The sequence below is a fragment of the Microtus oregoni genome, unplaced genomic scaffold, assembly GCF_018167655.1.
Source record: "Microtus oregoni isolate MIOR12 unplaced genomic scaffold, Mior012 000016F_ref0000370, whole genome shotgun sequence".
NCBI classification, from domain to species: Eukaryota; Metazoa; Chordata; class Mammalia; order Rodentia; family Cricetidae; genus Microtus; species Microtus oregoni.
In genome coordinates this window covers 14497123-14519344 of record NW_024543075.1, presented here as the reverse complement: position 1 = coordinate 14519344, position 22222 = coordinate 14497123, and the positions used below count along the sequence as shown (strand labels likewise).

Genomic DNA, 22222 nt, shown 5'->3' with positions numbered 1-22222 from the left:
CTGGGTGTGGTATAGGTGTGCCAGACAGGGTTAATAGCCCACTGAGGGCTCTACTATGGAACTAGAATAAAGGACATCCAACTTAAAAGTTCTGATTGCTCCCTCTGACAAGAGTTTAGGTGGCACCCATTCTTCACGAGTGAGAAAACTGTTAGTCCAGGAGTTCCAACAGGAGAGTGAAACAGTTGATAAACTTAAGACCAGGTCTTTTGACTTCCGGTTTGCTAAGGCAGATTCCTACTACTATCAGCAACATAAGGAAATGATCAAAGAGGCATGGAATTATATACCAGATTCAGAATGGGTCATTAACCCAGAGGAAGAGAAGAAGTCAAGAAGCAAAATACCAGACAACACTAAAAAATGGGATTATCTAGTGTCTAAGAGGGAAATGAATCATATAGAAAAACACATAAAGAGAGCCGAACGGGCAAGAGGCCTCAGGGACAACAAATACAGACTACTACCTCAGAGAATTCCAAGTGAAACCCTTTCCCCAAAACCACTAATACCAGAAGATGAAAAGAATAAAACTATCCAGAAAACACATAAAACTATACCCAAAAAGCCCAAAGTTGCATGGGCAAAGGAACAGATGAAGCGACATAAAGACCGCATGATGCAGGCAAGGGAACTCACAGAGCAGAAGAACGAGCAAAGAAAGACTCAAAAATTCATCAGCCGCATCCGTCCACTCTTAAAACCCCAAGTGAAGGAGGAGGAAGAGAAAGAGCTTGAAAAGGTCACAGCATACCCCATCATCCAGCCTTCCAAGGAAAAACTTATCGAGGTGACTATTCTGATGGAAAAGTCGAAAGTGGATAAAGTGCAAAAACCATGCCAAAGAGAGCTCTTGAGTGTGCCACCGTTTTTGAAAAGTCAACTAGCAAGGAAAAAAAAGCTTAAGTTATTTCCTTGATTATTGTATTTCTTTCTAATTGGCATAATTTATAGTAATTAGTACAATAAGGTCATAGAAAACAGACATCAAAGGGGAAAACAGAAGCTCTAGACATACGTACTTGAAAAATCACGGTGTTGAGGTTAGGGCTAAGGAGTAGAAAAGTTAAATGAGGACAGAATGGCGCCTGATGGCATAGGATGGGGGAAGGGGTGCTCTATAGTATTTTTTGGTCATGATTGCATGCCCCATTGATTTTAAGGCACTGAATCATACCCTAATTGGATGAGCTGGATTGTGGGTGAACTCTCGGCAAAGCTGTTCCGACAAAAAGGAAGGGTTGCTAGTGTTCAGAAGTAATCCTGAAAATGGAGACAAAGGGCTGAATGTCCTGCAAGGTTCTGAACATCACTAGAAGGTTTACACTTTTAAAGGCCTGAAGGCAGGGCAGGGGAGAGGACTCAGCAGTTACACAAGCCTGTTGACCTGAGTTCAGATCCCCAGAACTCATGTAAAGCCAGACATGGGTGCACATGTCTGTAATCCCAGTACTCTTATAGCAAGATGGAAGGTGGAAACAAAGTCCCCAGAAACACAGAGACAGTAAGTAGCACACAGTGCATCAGCTAACAAAAAAGACACTGCCTTAAACAGGTGGCAGGAGAGGACCGGGACCAAAGACCACCTTCTAACCACCAGATGTGCACTGTGGCACATACGTGCTCTTAACACAAACATGCATGTGTATACACACATGCATCATATACACACATACACAAACGTAAATAAAATCTTGAAGGCAGCGATAATCACTAGGAAACAGCAAGTGGTTTGAGCAGACAAAATAATAGCTAGTACATGTGTCTGGGCAGCAGCCTGAGCAAGACGGACAGAAAGACTATAAAAAAAGGTAGTGACTGGTTAACGATGGAGGAAGGGGAGGGGTTTCCAGAATGAAATTTCCTGTGAAATATGGTTAAAAAAAATATTGCTACAGATATTTTAAGACCTGAGAAATAATTTTATTGTGTTTTTAAATGACCAATGACTTAACATAGATCTAGTCTTTTTAAGTGTAAGCACCCAAGTTTTGAGACTATTCTCAATATTTAAATGCATTATAGTATAAAACAAAGGAGTTTGAGGCCAGCCTGGACTACAAGAGCTAGTTCCAGCCGGGCAGTGGTGGCGCACGCCTTTAATCCCAGCACTCGGGAGGCAGAGGCAGGCGGATCTCTGTGAGTTCGAGACCAGCCTGGTCTACAGAGCTAGTTCTAGGATAGGCTCCAAAGCCACAGAGAAACCCTGTCTCTAAAAACCAAAAAAAAAAAAAAAAAAAAAAAAAGAGCTAGTTCCAGGACAGGAACCAAAAAGCTACGGAGAAACCCTGTCTCGAAAATCCAAAAAAATAAAAAATAAAAAATATTTGATCGGTTTTTTGTTTTTTTTGTTTTTTTTGTTTTTTTTTGAGACGGTTTCTCTATAGCTTTGGAGCCTCTCCTGGGACTAACTCTTGTAGACCAGGCTGGCCTCGAACTCACAGAGATCTGCCTGCCTCTGCCTCCGGATTGCTGAGATTAAAGGTATGCACCACCACCGTACGGCTTTATTTGATTGTTTTTAATCTACAAAAAACCAGTTTCATTTGGCACAAGCGGTCTGTTAGCTTGGCCAGCTAATTTTACAACTAAAGAAACATTTTTTAAAAACTATAATAATTACACACTGACAACCTAATTAAAACTTTTTTGGACTAGAAAAAAGGGGGACCATATCCCAAGAGACAATAAAAACAATCATTTGTGAATATGGCAGTGAATTTCCTTTTAATTAAAGACAACCAGGACAAATCTATTAACTATCAAAAGCTACATTTTACAAAAAACAATCTTCATCTTTAAAAAACATTTAATCATACATATATACAGTATATGCTTCTTTCTTTTCAGGATCTCACTATTGCCTCCAGTCCTAAAAAAAAAAAGAAAAAAAAATGAAAGGAAGATAGCTGGTTAATAGCTGACACGTTGACATGTTATACACACACATACATCTAGTGACTAGCCCCTTGTCAGTGCAGGGCCAGGTAAGCCACTCTACTCCTCATGGAGTTCCCTTTCCCTCAAGAGTCTGACAGAGGTAAGCTATCTTGAAACAAAATAAGTTCCATTGATAGAAACACATACTGAGTTTATACACAGTACTTGGTCCTTTCCACCCGCTGCTGTCTTCAATACAGAATATCACCATATCATTGTTACAGTTTCCTTCCAGAGCTCTTTCCCTTTGTATAAATCAAATTTTGCATAGCATAACTCATTTTAGAAATGTCCATTTGGGCTGGAGAGATGGCTCAGAGGTTAAAAGAACTGACTGCTGTTCTGAAGGTCCTGAGTTCAATTCCCAGCAACCACATGATGGCTCACACCCATCTATAATTAGATCTGGTGCCCAGAACACTATATACATAATAAATAAATTAAAAAAAAAAGAAATGTCCATTTACTCGCATTGCTCCAAGACAATTCTATACTCATCTCTGCTTTATGTCTATTAAATATACGGAACAGAACAGTCAGCTACACTGGGGAGGCGTCCAGAGCACTCGTCCACCGTTAGGTGAAAACAAACCAATTAAGAGTTGTCCTGCTCTTTCATCTACAGATCTTTTAAGCACACCAAAGTAAGGAATCCTGAGGGACAGCCATTGGCCTCCTGCCTCCTGCCTTCCTTCCTAGGTGCACAGTTCTAGGAATAACACTAGAGGGAGGCAAACCCCAAATTTCATGGGAATGAGAAAACACTATGGTTTGAGCTGCCTAATAAAATTTTAACACAACTGTGTGACTATGGTGTAGGAAATGTTACCTTCAGCTGGCATCAGGCACTTAGGCGCTGCTGGCTCTGACTCATAGAGATCACAGGCTCAGAAATCTCAAAGGTCTTCACAATCTCCTGGTCGGAAACAGGAACATTCAGGCAGTGGGTTTACAGCAGACGAAGTCACAGAATTGCACTGGGCAGCCTGCAAGGCCTTACCTCCCAGTCATGGTAACTCAGGGCTATAATTCCTTGGCTCCTCATTTGCGTGTTCTGTTCAATTCCCTCATTTTCTTCATTAATCACTGGCTCTGTTTGAAAGACAGTTTCCAACACCATCAATCGGAACAGGTAAGTTGAAGAGCAACTGATAATAGGTGTGAAGTTTCTACTGAAAAGAGACTTGTATGTCTTTCCTAGAATCCCATGCACAACTGTTCCACTCAGTTAAAACTCAGCCCAACAGGAAACTGAGAACATGTGATAAGTAACTGCCATCAAAGTCCTTCATGCTCCACAAGACTTCACAAGGGCATGAGTAAGAGAGAGGTCGTGTGTAGGTAAGAATGAAACGGCACAGAACCTCAATGGAGAGCGCTGGTCAGAAAGAAGGAAGCCACACAAATGATTGTCACTACAAACACTACTGAAATGTAGGGGCATTTATCACGTTATCAATCTTTACATCAGATAGTGAATTAATGATACCGATGAATCCATCAGTTTTAAACCATGCTTATATTTTCAGTCAACCAGGAGGGATAGACTGAATTTTTGTTTGTATAAATCTTATTTAAAATGGGAACTTGGGCTGGAGAGATGGCTCAGCCATAAAAGGCTAGGCTAACAACCAAAAATAAAATGGGAAGTTATTAGGCATGGTAGCACATGCTTTTAATCCCAGTACCTAGGAGACAGAGACGGGTGGCTCTCTAAATTCAAAGCCATCATGTTCTACATAGAGAGTTCCAGGTGCCAGGGTTATATGGTGAGACTGTCTCAGCCACACAACTTCTGCGGTTTAAAATAATAAAAGCAGGCATGGTGGCATAAGTCTTTAATCCCCAAACTCGGAAGGTAGGGGCAGGTAGATTTCTGTGAGTTCGAGGTCAGTGTGGTTTACAAATCAAGTTCCTAGACAGCCAGAGCTATACTGAGAGAGCCTGTCTCAAAAAAAGAAAATAATAATAAAAAAAAAAAAACAGAAGCTTGTAATTCCAGCACCATGATTGATTGGGGCAGGAGGACTGGGAGTTCAAACGCAAGCCTGGACTACATAACAAATTCCAGACTAGCCTGAGCCATGGAGTATGATCATTTCACACTGACACACACACACACACACACACACACAAACAAAAACAAATGAAAACCTTACATTTAGTCAAATAAAATATAAAATACATCTCATAAACTCTTAATATTTTCTAAAACTAACTTCTATGAACATAGTATAGTTTACCTATTATTGGTAGTCGGTCTTGGTCAAGTCTTATTCTCGCAAAACCATCCTAAAATAAAAACATGGTTTGAAACAAACACCAAAATCTACTGCATGAAAAAGCTTCATCAGTCAGAAAATCTATACTTCAGACAGCCACAATGAATCCTAACTTCCAGACAAGACTTTTCTCACATCTTTCTTCACAAAAGATTACTGCTCAGGTTCCGAATGAACTTTTACTGGACACAGATTCTGGTGTGGGAGAATTATCTGTATTCTGTCAATCATGTATTTTTAATAAAATGCTGATTGGCCAGGCAGGAAGTATAGGCGGGTCACCAGATAGGAAGTAGAGGCGGGCGATAAGAACAGGAGAATTCTGGAAAGGAGGAAGCCCATTCCTTCCACTCCTGCCCTCTGAAAAAGCAACATGTGATCTGCCCCTGCTGTGAAAAGGTACTGAGCCACATGGCTAACATAGATCAGAATAATGGGTTAATATAAGTTACAAGAGCTAATAAGTAGCCTGAGCTAATGGGCCAATCAGTTTATAACCTAATGTAGAGACTGTGTGATTTTCTTTGGGGCTTGCCGGCTGTGGGGAACAGGGCAGGGCAGAAACCCCAACAAGCCGGCCCCCTCATCACTACGAGACTCCATACTGACTTTATTACTATTCCTCCATTTATTCTTTGGGGGACTGGAGTGGCACTATGGTGCACCCGTGGAAGTCAGAGAACAACTCGTAAATGTTGGTTCCACCTTGTAGGTCCTGGGGATCAAACTCAGGTCAGAACTGGCAAGAGCTCTTACCCGCTGTGCCAGCGCATCAGCCCTCAATCCCGAGAGACTCTTAGGAACAACTGCCTTGTTCTTAACCCATTTATTCATAGTCTGTCATATACCGCCCACATTTTATTACACATAAGTCTATCATTGGGACCACTGGCAAACATGCCCTTGTTTAAGAAAGTACTTTGGTAAATAGAAGGTTTTTTTTTTAATTTAAAACGATATTAGAAAACTCTAAAAGCTTACCCGTATAATGAAGGAAACATGAAAGATGTTTTCCACTGTGCGGGGGAAAGAATGTGGATCAACCACAAAATCAAAAAAGGACATTGGCGTATCAGCTATAGAAAAAGAAATAATAATCATCAAAACACAAAAAAAAGAATAAGGGCCCAGACATACCAAGTTACACAAAGATTTTCACCTCAGCAGTTAGTACAATAGTAAAATGCAACAAAGAGTCTTTCTAGTGATAAGGATTATTTTTTTTGTTTATTATGTATACAATATTCTGTCTGTGTGTATGCCTGTGCAGGCCAGAAGAGGCCACCAGACCTCATTACAGATGTTTGTGAGCCACCATGTGGTTGCTGGGAATTGAACTCAGGATCTTTGGAAGAGCAGGCAATGCTCTTAACCTCTGAGCCATCTCTCCAGCCCCTAGTGATAAGGATTATTAACACTATGATTGAGCCAAACCATGGGAATCCCTGAAAATCAGGAAAAGTTGTATGATAGAGAAGTTCTATAGGAAAAGGTCACAGTGCAGAAAGCGTGTATCATGATTAGCTTGGAAAAATGAAAAGGAGCCGGGTGGTGGGTGGTGGCGCACGCCTTTAATCCCAGCACTTGGGAGGCAGAGGCAGGCGGATCTCTGTGAGTTCGAGACCAGCCTGGTCTACAAGAGCTAGTTCCAGAACAGGCTCCAAAACCACAGAGAAACCCTGTCTCGAAAAACCAAAAAAAGAAAAAAGAAAAGAAAAGGAAAATGAAAGTAACCCCCAAAACCAGCAGAAAACACTATAAAAACAGGCATCTTGTATTTGACAAGGGACCCTCATGGGAAACAAGAGGAAGGCAGATGATACTTTGATTTTATCGGGGCTGGAGACATGGCTCAAAGGTTAAGAACACTGGCTGCTCTTGCAGAGGAACCAGAGTTTGGTCCTAGCACCCATAAGAGGCAGTTTCCAGTTCCAAAGGATCTGACACCCTCTTCTGGCCTTTTAGGGCACTGCATGAACCTGGTACACATACATACATGCCAGCAGACACTCAAATACATAAGCCTGTCTAAAAAAATTTAGGAACTAGAAAGATGGCTTAGCAGTTAAAAGTCATTCCTTATTGCATTTCCAGAGGACCAGGGTTGGACTCTCAGCATCCCACATGGCTGCTCACAACTACCTATAACTCTGGTTCCAGAAGATCCAATACCCTCTCTGGCCTCCATAGGCACCAGTCATGTATGTTGAATAAAAGCACATAAGCAGGCAAAACACCAGTACACATAAAATAATCTTTTTAAAAAAAAATGATTTTTTTAAAATAAGTAATTTTTTTTTTTTTTTTTTGGTTTTTCGAGACAGGGTTTCTCTGTGGCTTTGGAGCCAGCTCTGTAGACCAGGCTGGTCTCGAACTCACAGAGATCCGCCTGCCTCTGCCTCCTGAGTGCTGGGATTAAAGGCGTGCGCCACCATCGGTCGACTTAAAATAAGTAATTTTATCAACATCCTCATGTGAGGTATTAAGGGGGGAAAAGATTCAATAAATACATATGACAGAAAAAAGAATCAAAATGAGACAGGCGTTGTTTCGTAAACCTGCAATTCCAGCACTCAGGACTCTAAGGCAGGGAGATTACCATGAGTTGGAAGCCAGCCTGGGCAACAGACTACTTAGAAGAGAAGGGGGAGTGGGGGAATCATAATATCAAGTATATAAAACTGAAATGCCTTTTAGCCAAAATAACCTTGCAGAAAGTACACACCCGATCAACACAAACGGCCGCACCCTTTAACTCGGTGCCATACTTACGGTCTTCTCTGAAGTAGGTCTGCAACAACCCCAAGATCCTTTCTACTTCTTTCTCAGTTGCTTCTTGATGAGATTCCTCCATGCACTTCAACTGGAAAAGAAAGGCATCATCAACCCGGCTCACCCTCACGTGTCACCGACCTTCCCTTCTCGGTTTGCATACCCGAGCTTCCAGGCTTCGCTTAGGCTTGCCAGCTTTTTTACAGGCCTTAAAATTTAGTTCAAAGTCTTCTCACCTCAGTAACATTCTTATATTCTTTTTTTTTTTAAGATTTTATTTATTACATATACAATACAGTGTTCTGCCTCCATGTCAGAAGAGGGCACCAGATCTCATTGTAGATGGTTGTGAGCCACCATGTGGTAGCTGGGAATTGAACTCAGGACCTCTGGAAGAGCGGTCAGTGTCCTTAACCTCTGAGCCATCTCTCCAGCCCCCCATTCTTATATTCTTATTAGTAGAAGGATGTTACCAAACCGCTATATCCTGTCTTTAGATGAAACATAAAGTCACAATAGATAGTTTAGGACAGTAGTTCTTGACTGGACCCGATCTTGCCCCAGCGGGGCCCCCACAGGGGTCACTTGCCAATATTGGAGATATGAAGTCTAAACATCTTACAGTGCCCAGGACAATCCCCTCACGGTAAGAATTACAGCCCTAAATGCTGAGGGCACTTAGGGTGAGAAACTCTGGTTTAGGAGAACTTATTAAAAACATAGAAAATGAGTTAAAATGATCAATCCACAAAATGTTTGAGACATTTTAAATATTTAAATGACCAGAACCTGACTCTAGACCCTAACACTTAGATATTTATGACTTTTTTTTATGGAGTCAGGGTGTTACTATGTAGCTCCGGCTAGCCTGGCCTAGAACTTGCTGTGGAAGTCCTCCACCTCCCAGAGCCCCCCCTGCCTTAAAGCTCTATACCACCACACCCAACTGCATGTATATTAGGTATAGGTTAGTCTCAAAGGCAGTGTTTGGTCCCAGCACTTGGGAGGCAGAGGCAGGAGGATCTCTGTGAGTTCGAGGCCAGCCTGGTCTACAAAGGGAGTTCCAGGACAGGCTCCAAAGCTACAGAGAAACCCTGTCTCGAGAAAAAAAAAAAAAAAAAAAAAAAAAAAAGGCAGTGTTTGGAAAACAAACCTGAGCAGGCATTGCCCGCTGCTCTTCTATCATGCGAGGCTGTCTTGGACGATCACTTCGTGGCTTTGGCACAGGAAAGTCTCCATGTATTGAACCCAACCTAATGAAAAATATGCTTTCATGTCCTCACTGTTTCCTTTAAAAAAGAACCCATGCCACGGACTAACAGCAGTTGGTGTAAGTTCAGTCAAATTCAAACCAGGCATCAGATGAGATGCGGGCTGTGACGTCTCATATCCGTCTGTATTCTTACCAGAACGCCTTGAGCTTTGTCAGTCAGATACCTTCTCTCCCACTTGGACTGCCGTAAGCCCCTGAATGCACCTGCAGAATCTTTCACCTAGCCTCTTACCTGTCACTCAAAGGCAACTTTTAAGGTTAGAAAGATGAGCACGTGGGCCTAGGTATGTCAGGGTAGCAGTTCACAGCTAAGGACTACTGAACACACCCATCATGACAGGAGTCTTTGCTTTTAAGGCTCTATTCTCAAAAACAAAAACAAAAAACTGCAACTAAAAACAAAACTAACCCTAATCCAGCCTTAAGCAGCAGTAATAAGTGTATCATGAAGAGCTCAAGGCCCCTGGAATCTAGTTCCATTTTCTTGTTATACTTGAGATATAGTATAGATGTAGGATAGATACAGTATAGAGCATATAATATAGATGGAGCAAGCTTAATGTGCACATCATCTCAATGTGATGGCTCCTACAGTATACTGTTATGAGAGCCTTTGGGCAGAAATATCTACCCAAACGCAGACGAGATCTGGTTGCGAAAGCTGATCATTTACTGGTATTCCCTCTGGAAAAGTTACTAGAGGCCTCCAGGTTGGGAGCAGTGGGTAAGTAAAGCTCACCAGAAAGATGAGGGAAAGGACGTCAGAGGGAGAGGGAAACACAAGTATGGGGAGAGAGTTGTGAAAACTCCCTGTGTCTAGAAACTGAGCTGGACAATGACTTAGAGATTAACACTGAATCAAAAACAGACTTGGATTTTATCACATAATTAAGAGTGGTCTTTACAGTTTCTATGATCATTCTGGGCATCTGAGTTGCCAGAAGGCATGTTAAAGACGCTGGGCCAGGACACAGCCCTGCTACAACCCAAGCTCCAAAGCATTCTAGCATAGACTCTACCAATCTCAGGCTTAAAGGGATCTGAGACCAGTAGCCTGGAGCTATGGGAAGAAAGGATGGGGAACACTTTGGACAGCTGCCCCAGGGAAAGCACCTACTGGGGAAGAAGGGCTGGACAATTAAAGGCTGTCTCCAAAGAAGCAGCATGAGCCACCCCGTAAGTGATCATGTAAAGGATGCTGTAATAAACAGCCCCAGACCCAAACGGCCATAATCTCAAAATACTCTCAGTAGGGAGCCTGCAGGGGTCTAACAGAATCAGAAACCTGCTACAGACCCCAAGTCCCTGAGGTGGGAAGCAAAGAAGCAGAGAGGGCTTCTTGGGGGGGGTCCTGGCCACATCCTCCCTGCTAAGGGAAGAAAGAGATCCATTGCCTCCGGGTATGTTTACATTTAGGGAAGAATGTTCAAGTTTGGGTGGTCTCTGAACAACGGCCTCAGGACAGTGACCTCTTTACTACTTAACAAGCTTTGTCCCGACAATAAAAAAAAAAAAAAAAAAACTTTAAGGTTTACAAATGGCTGGTCTGTTGGACTTTGAAAATAATCTTACAGAAAGTGGAATGTATGGGTTTTATTAAAGGTGTTTTCTGCTGTTTTGCCTGATATTTTCCAGGAGTCATAGACAATTAATTCAATGTCAGTTCTGTCTTCATCACGGATGACTTCTTCAGCTTCTAGCGGATTTACACCCATATGCGTCAGCTACAGAAAAAAATGAAGGGAAAAAAAAACAGTTAAACTACAACCATTCACCAAATTCAATAAAGAGGCTAGAGGGAGAGCCTCTTCAGACTAGCTCAACTTCTTATTGCAAAGATAACTCTACATATAAATTCCCATTCAAAAGTCCCTTTTATTTTGTGAAGAAATATTGAAGACAGTGAGACAATTTAGCTTAACAGTTCTCAACCGGTGATTTGCCCCTAAGGGGTCTTTTGGCAATACAAAACATTTTGACAGTCAACAGCTGACATGCTCTGGCACCTCGTGGGCAGAAGCCAGGGAAGCTGTCCTATAGTGCACATTAGAAGCATTCAGTACAGAGATACACCCAGCCCAAACGTCATTTGTGCTGAGGCCAAGAAACCCTGTTCCTTTTCACCCCGCCTAAGTGGCTTGAGAATTGCAGGCATTAGCACATAGGGGCTTCCTGGAGCACAGGCAGCTCCATGGGGAGCAAACTAGCAGGGCAACTGAAGATCCCCCAAATGAAGCACTCCAGTATGGAACTGGAAGTTTAGCTGGCTCTCAGATCCCAGCGACCGGCCAACTTCCTAGAAGGGGTCTCGGTATATCTAGAGAGCAGGGATGCGCAAGAAGAGACTTCTAACAGTCTTCCTTCCTGAGGAGACTTAGCAATGAGTCAAGCAATTCTCTTGTTTCTTAGTTTACTGAAGTGGAGTATTACAGCCAGGCGTAGTGGGTATCAGATAATTTGTTTCTCAGGAAAGAGCACGTTCATGACAGCAGGCTGAAATATGCTCAAGTTTTCAAGTTAAAGTAGTAGTAGGCTATAAACAATAATTAGAAAGCCCTCAAAGCAGCCAGACTGTGAAGGAAAAAAAAGCAGCCGGGCCTGGTCAGAGGAAGCAATTGCTTCTCCTCCACTCTTTGGCCAGCCACTCCAAAGGGCCTTACTGTGCTGTCCTGACTGGCCTGGAACTAGATCAGAGATCCCCCTGCCTCTGGCACTGGCGTGCTGGAATTTAAGACATGGACCACCACCACACCCAGCCTTTTCCTTAGAGCCTTACTTGTGATGTTACACTTGCAAAGGCTTCCCTAACCAGACGTTATGAAAAGGTTAAAGCTTAACCTAATTTTTATTTTAAAAATACCATGTGCAGGGCTGGAGAGATGGCTCAGTGGTTAAGAGCATTGCCTGCTCTTCCAAAGGTCCTGAGTTCAATTCCCAGCAACCACATGGTGGCTCACAACCATCTGTAATAAGGTCTGGTGCCCTCTTCTGGCCTTCGGCCTACACACAGATAGACTATTGTATACATAATAAATAATAAATAAATATTTTAAAAAAATACCATGTGCATACTAGTCAGCATTTTCAAAATACACCGTACTTCATAATATTCTAAGAAAACATTAAGATTTAATATTGGATATTAAACCAAGGTCTTATGCACGCTAGGCAAGTGCTCTACTACTGAACCTCCACGCCCCTTTTTCTGCAATTTTTAAGAGGGGCTCTCTATGACTCCAGACTGCAATCCTCCTGCAGGTAGTAATCTCAGGTAGATAGGATCACAGGTGTGTCCTAGTACACACAGCTTAACCCACTCTAATAATCATTTAAGCATAAAAGCACTGTTAAAAATTCGGTGTTTAGCTGGGTGTAGTAGCACATGCCTTTAATTCCAGCACTCCGAAGGCAGAAGCAGGAAGATCTCTGTGAATTCCAGGTCTGTCTGGTCTACATAGTGAGTTCCAGGACAGCCAGGACTACACTGAGACTCTGTCTCAAAACAAAACAAAATAGTAACTCTAATTTTTTTTTTTTTTGGACGCATCCATCAGAAAAGGTACTGACTAGTCAAACTAGTTAATAGGTAAAGGCAGGTGAATTAAAAACTATATTAAATACAAAACCACCATATTGGTATGGTTCTAAAATCTTTTCCAAGACAGAATGACCATACAACAGCGCTTAACTCATCCCCAGCCTACATCTACCCTGAGTTCGCCCCACCCCTACCTCTGTGGTGTGAGCTCTGGTCCAGCCTAGGACGGATGACCTGGAACACTTATGAAGTACCTGAGGAAATGGTCACTAATAAACAACCAGGGCATCTGGAGTCTTAGAAGAGAGAGCTAGCTAAGAGGTTTCAAACCGCCCAAAGTCCCACCCCAAACCCCACACACAGCTCAACTTTAATCTGTTAATTTCCTAAAATCTCCTTGGAGGACTCAGAGATCAAAAAACAGAACAATAGGAAACAAAGTCAACACTGTCTGCAAACTGATACAAGCAAGAAGATAACCGCATAATACGACGTTATAAGAGGCATTTAATTAAAATTCTGTAACTCTGAACTTACTAGCATTTCAACGTATCTTAACATGTCGAATGAGCTTAGGTCAGAGCGCAGCTGTTTAGCTTTCTCTTTGCCCAAGTCTGAAGCCAGAACGAGAAACTGGGCATCTAGAACTGCTTCTCTTGCTCTTGATACTGTAGAGCAAGAAATACATGTTAACAAACATGCACAAATCACAGACATTTTCCCAAATTCCCAAGTACCTATTAGTATCTTTCCACTGGGGCAAAAGAAGCCTCGGTAGGCTGGAAATGGACCCACGGACATCTAAAAACTGGTTCCCTCCCCGTTTCACTAAAATCTCAACCACAGCTGATCAGTCTTCCTTAAAGCTTGCTTACTCTCTCTTTTTCAGATTCCTCGTTACCAAACCAGAATTTCTTTGTGTACCCCTGGCCCTCCTGGGACTCACTCTGTAGACCAGGCTGGCCTCGAACTCACAGAGATCCATCTGCCTCTGTCTCCAGAGTGCTAGGATTAAAGGCCTGTGCCGCCACACCTGGTAAACCCCAGAATTTCTTTCTTTCTTTCTTTCTTTCTTTATTATGTATAGAATATTCTGTCTGTGTGTATGTCTGCAGGCCAGAAGAGGACACCAGACCTCATTACAAATGGTTGTGAGCCACCATGTGGGAATTGAACTCAGGACCTTTGGAAGAGCAGGCAGTGCTCTTAACCACTGAGCCATCTCTCCAGCCCAACCCCAGAATTTCTTAATTTTTTTCTTCTAGATTTATTTTGTGTGTGAATGTTTTGCCTGCATGTTTGAATTTGCAGCCTATGTGAGCCTGATGCCCATGGAAATCATAAGTGGTCAACCTATCCCCTGGAACTGGAGTTACAGATAGTTATGAGCCGACACATGGGTGCTGGGCATCACATCCAGGTCTTCCGCAAAAGCAGTAAGTGCTTTTGACCGCTGAGCCATCTCTCCAGCCCCCACTGAACCATCATCTCTTCGTAACTCCAATATAACAAAAACTTGTGTGGTGCATAACACCTCTCTCTGACTAACTCTTCCTTCCTTCCTTCCTTTGGGGTGTGTGTGTGTGTGTGTGTGTGTGTGTGTGTGTGTGGTGAGACAGGGTTTCTCTGCATATCCCTGGCTATACTGGAACTGCAGCCCAAGCTGGCCTCAGACTCAGAGATCCCCTAGCTTTGCTGGAATTAAAGGCACGCACTACCACCATGGCGATTCACATATTCTAATCACCATCCTCACCTGACTTGATGTAACTCAAATGGAATGTCCACTACAGGTAAGGAGAGATGTTACGAAATCTACGGAGGAGAACAATCATTCAACTGAAGAACATAGCAGAGCTAAGGGAGCTGGGTTTAACAGCCCCTAATGGGTCCCAGAGAATTTGGAATAGTAGTCCAGGAAAACTAATATAAAACAAGACAAACCAACCCTGGCAGATTCAAACAGGAATGCCCGAGCCCAGCATGCCCCTCAGGGTCACTTTCATTTGAGACACTGAGCTCCTGAATAATCCTCACACAAGTAGCAAACATACAGTCAGGGAGCTTGTTGACTCTGGCTTCTGTTCTTATCCATCACTTTTCTTCACAGAAGGAAAGAGTCTAATCATATCAAGAGTCACTACAAAGCCAGGCAGCTTTAAGCCAGGCAGCGGTGGTGCAGGCCTTTAATCCCAGCTCTCAGGGGACAGACAGGTGGATCTCTGTGAGTTCGAGACCAGCCTGGTTCTACAGAGCAAGTCCCAGGATAGCTAGGGCTACACTGTGAAACTTGGTATTGAAAAAGCAAAAATAAATAGTCATAGCAGAAGTGACAGTGAGGAAAGAGGAAGCAGATGCTGGCTGCTAGGCTCTAGTCTCTACCGCCCTTGCCCAACACCTCCATTGGCCACCACAAGAAAAGTGCTAATATCCTGTCTGGATGAGGGAAAGTTCTCTGAAGAATTACAACAGGTGTAACAACTATGGATGCCAAGCAGAGAAACTCTTGAGGCCCAGTTGAGTGAATGGTTTTGTCTTCTGCTTTAAACATGGGCAGTAGCTGAGGGAGGTCGCATGTGGATGAAGTCAGTAAGAAGTACAGTAGACAGTGGGGGAGCAAATAAGCAATTAAAATGGGGGAACTGAGTCAAGGCAAGGGATGGAAGAAGCTTGATAGTGGAGAAAGGATCTGTTCCAGGCAGAAGAGGAAGCCCAGGTCCTCAGCTTCTGGAGGTGATTTAGTGTATATGCTCGACCAAGAAAGGAGACTGTACGAAGGTCATGGCCAGAGCAAGAAGACACGGAGCACTGAGTCAACTCTACAAAAACAAGCACACTAGTCAACTAGATGTGACTAGTCCTCAAAAACATGAATTGTGGTTAGCAGGGAACAAAACAATCATTATCACTGCAGTTACCCCGCTCTGTTTCCATAGCAGTGCAAGGGGCCTGAAGAGGGCATGGTTTGTGTGGTTGTCCTGGGGCTCACATCAGGGAGTACCCCCACCTCCATCACCACTGCTGCTTTTAATTGAAAGCAAGACTGTGGTTTAAAACTCTATCATCATGGGACTGGAGAGGAGGTTCAGCAGCTAACACGGAGTTACTGCTCTTCCAGAGGCCCTGAGCTTGATACCCAACACGGGTGTCAGGTAACTCACAACCCCACAAACCCCTTTGTAACTCCAGCTCCAGCAGGGAGAGAATCTGTTACCCTCTCTGGCCACCATAGACACTGCACTCATGTGCACGGGAGGCACAAACACATGTAATTTAAAACAAAACCTGAAGAACTCCCAGGAGCCAGACTGCAACGCCCTAAAGTGTATGCCTTTCCTCCAGTACCTCCCACCATGGACAGACAGTACACTTGTAGACATGGCCACCTCCACTGGGTTATAGGTGGACGGACAGCTAAGAGAGAGGAGATGAGAAAGACAGGAAAAGGAACAGGATGTCTGAGGCTAGCTGCATTCTTCTCTAACTGATCTATTCAGTAAATGAAACACACACATAAAGCTCTCAAGTTCAGACCACCAAAAGGTTCACAGGAAGAAACCTTTTTATTTTTGTTTTTGTTTTTTGAGGCAGGGTTTCTCTGTGTAGCCCTGGCTGTCCTGGAACTGACTCTGCAGATCATGCTGGCCTTGAACTCAGAGATCCAGCTGACTCTGCCTCCTGAGTGCTGGACCCTCCCCATCTCCCAGAAACTTATAAAGAACCCTTAAGTAAATGCTGAGCCAAATGGTAGTAAGCACACAGCGAAAGTAATGTTGTTAACAAGGAAAGGGTTCTGGGCCTGGTAAGTGCCCTAGTAAAGGGGAATTGTGGAATGACGATTTGTTTGTATGAAAGTAATTCGGTGAGTATACAGTATGACAACATATTTTAAAAATCATCAATTACCTTCACTAAACAGAGTGTTGGCCTCTTCAAGGACCTCTGTTAATTTGTCACCAGCATTCAGTATGTCCTCCCGGTTTTCTATGTAAGAGAATACAAACTTAGGGCATTGTGCTCATCCTTCACTAATAAGTAACTGCCAGTTGTCACTTAACAGCACTGCCGGCAAGTCCCACTCCCACTTCCTGGGGAATTATTTGAAATGTCTTATCTTTTTTTTTTTTTTAATTTATTATGTGTACAGCATTCCTTTCATGTGTGCCCGCAAGCCAGAAGGGGGCACCAGGTCTCATTATAGATGGCTGTGAGCCACCATGTGGTTGCCGGGAATTGAACTCAGGACTTCTGGAAGAGCAGTAAGTGCTCTTAACCACTGAGCCATCTCTCCAGCCCCCAATGTCTTATCTTTTTAAACAAGTTGTACAGAAAGAGGCAATGCTACTGTTTCAAGCCGCTTGAATTTTTGTGTGTTCACAAGGCCAGGGCACATAGCCTTAGGTGTCTTTCCCTCATCTCATCAGAACTTTTAGACCAGGTCTCACTAACCTGGAACCAGCCAATGAAGCTGGGCGGGCTAACCTGTGGGGGGACCCAGAGACTCTGCTTCCCCGGGGCACTAATGTGCACCACTAGTTCGACATTTTTTTGGTGGGTTCTGGGGATCTAACCCAGGTCATCACCCTTGCAAGAGAAGCACTCAGCCATATCCTCAGCCCCTGCAACCTGAACAGGAAAGACTCGCTCCCTGTGCCCTTAATTCAACTGAGGCTAAGATTAAGAAGCGGTTGTCAAATTTAGCAAGCAACAGGGTTACATGGAGAGCCACGCAACAAACGCATGGGCCTACCCAGCATTTCTGATGCAGTGCATCCGAGATGGAAAAAGTAAAGCGTATTTTAACAATCCCGAGGGACTCTGTACTCAGGCGGCCACGCTGGATTCAACAAAAAGCACCCGGTGCTTATTATTTTGTTTGTCTTCCCTACTGGCTGGCTGAGTTCAAGCAAGTTAAGTCACCACCAGATCTGACCTCCCGCTTTTCCACCTGCGCGCCCGCCGCCAAGGTCGCGTAGGGTGCCCTGAGTAAACAAACGAAGCCAGCAGCCCGCGCCACTCGCCTGCCCCCGCCTCTCCCGCCACCCTCCCCAGTCACGAACGCCGCCGGCCCGCGCAGCCCCAAAGCGCCACCTTACGTTGGACGGAGTTGATGAGAGCGCGGTACTGATGGCGGATCTGGCGGCATAGGCCCTGATCGTACTCGGCCTCCAAACAGGCCGGGTCCATCAGCTCGTCCCCGGAATCAGACGGTTCGGTGTCCTCCAAGCTCGGGCGCTCCGCTGCCTCCCTGCGCTCGGGCGCGGAGCCGCGGCGGACCAGCGGAGACCGCGAGCGGGAACGGGAGCGGGTGCGATCCCGGTGCGGGTCGCGGCCCCGACCCCGACCCTCGGACCGGCGGCCACTGCCATCTCCAGACATCGCGCCAATTTGCCTTGCAAATTCGGAGCGGCGGAAGTTCGCGCCAGAAACTGAAACCCCCCCCGCTGGGCTCGAGCGCCGGCTCCCGGGCAACGCAGCTCCCCCGGCTTGCGCACGAGCGCACAGCGACACCTGTGGCGGGAGGTCGGCGGCGGGGCTGGCTGTGTATGTGCCTGCCACCGGCTCTCTTTGAGATTCCTTAGCGTTGCTGTCGCCGTCACCTTTTACTCCACAATGCAAGCAAGAGGCTTAGGACCTTAGCTCACTGATGCCAGTGTCCGCACCCCACTTAGCTAAGCATCTTCCCAGAATTGCTTTGGCGCCTCAGGCCTTGGGGAGGACACTCAGAGTTCCTTAATTATCTGTCGCATAGTAAACTGTTTACCATCCTTCTAAATATCTGTATCACAACATGTTCACAGCTGATTCCCCAACTACTGAGAAAGATAACTATATTCAATGTTTCAAAAATATATGTATGTATGCGTTTCACTCAGTGTAATCGTTTGAGCATGCACTGTGCATAGATGTATAAGCGTGCATCTGCAAGTGCAGACCAAAGGTTGGCTTCAGGAGTCTTCCCCTATTACTCCACACTTTTTTCAGATTTGTTGTATGTGTGTGTACAAGTGCTTTCTTCACTTGCATGTCATGTACCAAATACATGTGATTCAGATGTCTCATTGTGTGATTTATTTGGGAGCTGGATGGCAGGCCCTCCAAAGAGCAATAGAGATTTAAAAAAAAAACAAAACAACTACAAGTCCTGAGGATTTTCCTGTCTCCACCTCCACTGCACTGGGGTTCTATATCCACACTACCAAGTATCAGTTTTTATACCACCTTAGGGATCCTGAGGTCATGTCTTCTCTTTCTTCTTCTTTTCCTCCCTCCCTTCCTCTCAACATAGATTTCCTGCAACACAGACTGGCCTCAGACTATGTAGCTGAAAATAATGTTGATCATCCTGACTTTACCTCCCAAGGGCTGAGTGGATTTTGAAACCAAAATCCAAAGCCTATTGTGTGCTCATTGCTACTGAAATATCATTGCTTCTAGAGCCTACAAAGAAAAGGATCTAGGAAATTATGCATAAAACCCATACACACATATAAATACATGTTTATATTTTATACTTTTAGGTTCATTTAAAACACAAATTTTCATTGGAATTCAGAGGATTGGGAAAGAAGGAGGTGAATATGATTGATGAAATCCATGTTTTTCTATATTAATATAGACTACTAAGAAGAAATAAAACGCCTCAACAATTAAGAGCACTTGCTGCTCTTTCAGAGGACCCAGGTTCAGTTCTCCACATCCATATAGCAGCTCACAGCTGCCTATAGCTCCAATTCTAGAAGATCCAGCACCCTCTTTGGGTTCCTGCACATATACATATAAGATCAGCAGACATATATGCATACACATAAATCGTTTTTTAAGAAATAAAATTCAAGCTTACAGCAATGTCTCTGGTTCCAATCCAGCACTCCAGAGGTTTTTTCCTCTACTTATAAGGATGGATTTTGTGTCATTTATTTACGTGACAACTTGCATAAGCGATGCCCAGAATGCTGGCAGAAACATTTGTAGGTGAGTCTGGGGTATTTTTCAGATTAGTAAAGAAGATCTGCCCTAAGAAACATGGGTGGGCACCATCCAGTTCATCCCAGTTTCAAGTGGGAAAAAAAGAGCAGCAGCGACAAAGAGAACTTTCTCTCACTTTCCTTGAGCAGTGACATTTATTTCTACCCTCAGACATTGGACTCCTGGTTCTAGGTCGTAGACCTACCTGTACCGCCCCTACCTCTTTATCTCCTATTTCTCTCTCCTGCCTTTGATCTTGGACTAGGAAACAGACCGCCAGCTTCTCTGATTCACCGACTTTCAGACACAGACTAAACTCATTTTCCAGACCACATGTTGAGGTGTTTCTTGGCTTCCTGTCTGCATGAGGCAAGGCATGTAATAAATTTCTTTTGTATCTATGCAAATGTCTTGGTTTTGGGTCTCTAGACAGCCCTGACTGATACATCCTTTTTTATATTTATAAATTTATTCTCAACAGTGAGAAGTCTGGTTTTTATTATCTATGGAGTTCCTTATTTACCTAATCCTCCTATTTGTAGCAATCTCTGCTGTGCAGGGCTCTTGGCTTCCATATTTATCTACAGTTGCTGGTGGGTCACTTAGCTTTGTTATCCTTTCTCAAAGTGCTATCAAGCTTGGCAATAGTCTTGTGGTCACCATTTTTTTTTTTTTTTTTTTTTTGCACCTCTAACATCTGCTCCATCTCAGCTAACCCATTTCCATTCCAACTACCACTTAAGTTAAATACTGTGAAGGTATTTAACATTGCACTGTTAGCTTGCCCTAGGACAATTCAGATAGGGTACAGGAGGCTAATAGTCCAGCTCTTAAATCCCAACTATTTCCGTGTTGAGGAGCCCATGTCAAAACTCAAGCACAAGAGGCAGGTGCTGCCAGAAGCAGACCCGAACACAGACCAGAAAGTGAGTTTGTTGCTGGCCCAGGATGGAAAGGAGCAGGACTGGGCAGAAATAACAGCAGAGTTTCACACCAGGGATCTTTCTGCCGTTCCCTAGGGAACCTCAGGCTTAGAGGACTTTCAACACCTGAGGGTACCCGCTCTTTCACACCTGAACGTGCGTCACAGACTCCACCACAGCACCCTAAGGCTGTTCTGTGACCACAGGAGAGTCACCTGCCCTTCCTCTGCAGGATGTCTCAAATTTCACTGAAGAATGCATTCCTTGTTGGGCTGCTGCAAGTGTTGGCTTTTTGCTGTTTGTTTTTGTTTCAGTGTAGGGAGCCATCTGCTCCAGGACTACGTTTGCTTCTGATTTGGTTTTCTTCGACAGTTGCTGGTCGCTTTTATTACACAATTTAAATCTGTATAGTGTCAAGCTTTTTTCCAAGCTCTCCACCCATTTCCCTCTTCTCCCTCCTTGTGTTCTTGGAGACCTGCTGCATCCCAGGTGCCCCCAGCCTGCTCGCCTCGGTTTAGCTGTCACTCCAGCCTTGCTGCACAAGTGTCACCACTGGGCCTCCATTTACCAACGTCCTCTGTGAAGGGTACTCCCTTAAGGTTCTGTGTTTGACTAATTCCTTGGCTTTCCTGGGGTACATAAGAGAGAGAGAGAGAGAGAGAGAGAGAGAGAGAGAGAGAGAGAGAGATACAAAAAAAAAAAGACCCAAGTTGGTGATGGAAGTGGTAAGGGTGTGTGGGTGTGTGTGTATGGTGTGTGTGTGTATGGTGTGTGTGTGTATGGTGTGTGTGTGTATGGTGTGTGTGTGTATGGTGTGTGTGTGTGTATGGTGTGTGTGTATGGTGTGTGTGTGTATGGTGTGTGTGTGTATGGTGTGTGTGTGTATGGTGTGTGTGTGTATGGTGTGTGTGTGTGTATGGTGTGTGTGTGTATGGTGTGTGTGTGTGTGTATGGTGTGTGTGTGTATGGTGTGTGTGTGTATGGTGTGTGTGTGTGTATGGTGTGTGTGTGTATGGTGTGTGTGTGTGTATGGTGTGTGTGTGTGTATGGTGTGTGTGTGTATGGTGTGTGTGTGTATGGTGTGTGTGTGTATGGTGTGTGTGTGTATGGTGTGTGTTTGGAGTGGGATTGAGACAAGGTCTGGCTATATAACCAGGGTTCACCTTGAACTCTGCTGTTCTCCTGCCTCAGCTTCCCAACGACTGGGATTACAGATTCATGTCACCACTCCCAACTTTTGGAGACAAAGTATTAAGAGTCAAGAAAAATGCCTTTTTGTGTGAGGTGTGGTGGTGCATGCCTTTAGTCCCAGCACTCAGAAGGCAGAGGCAGGTAGATCTCTGTGAGTTGGAGCCAGCCTGGTCTATATAGCAAATTCCAGAACAGCTAGAGCTACGTAATAAAGACTGTCTCAAAAAGACCAAATAAATAAATGAAAAGAAAAATGTCTTTATATAACCCCTTCAGTTGGTTGGTGAATTGACTGGCTATAGAACGTTCCATGGAAAATGAAATTTTATGAAGA

General features: G+C 44.1%; 1 protein-coding gene across 1 annotated transcript; it reads right to left on the bottom strand.

The window, feature by feature from the left end:
- Window positions 1-2708: 2708 nt before the first annotated feature.
- Nsmce4a (NSE4 homolog A, SMC5-SMC6 complex component) lies at window positions 2709-18282 on the bottom strand. The gene is made up of 11 exons (XM_041666675.1): window positions 17902-18282; window positions 16712-16789; window positions 13343-13473; window positions 10840-10991; window positions 9148-9247; window positions 7995-8085; window positions 6204-6298; window positions 5184-5232; window positions 3941-4032; window positions 3770-3856; window positions 2709-2872 (listed from the first exon to the last, which is right to left on the bottom strand). Exons 1-10 carry the CDS (start codon window positions 18182-18184, stop codon window positions 3782-3784), a joined length of 1146 nt encoding a protein of 381 aa, XP_041522609.1. The 5' UTR covers window positions 18185-18282; the 3' UTR covers window positions 2709-2872; window positions 3770-3781.
- Between the last annotated feature and the right edge of the window lie 3940 nt (window positions 18283-22222).

Bases quoted from the DNA above. Each gene is read 5' to 3' on its own strand.
- Nsmce4a (XM_041666675.1), bottom strand. From the start codon at position 18,184: ATGTCTGGAGATGGCAGTGGCCGCCGGTCCGAGGGTCGGGGTCGGGGC. The intron at 16,790-17,901 runs GTAAGGTGGCGC...TCTCTTACATAG, and splicing joins TCTCATCAACTCCGTCCAAC to AAAACCGGGAGGACATACTG. The intron at 10,992-13,342 runs GTAAGTTCAGAG...TTTTTTCTGTAG, and splicing joins TAAGATACGTTGAAATGCTA to CTGACGCATATGGGTGTAAA.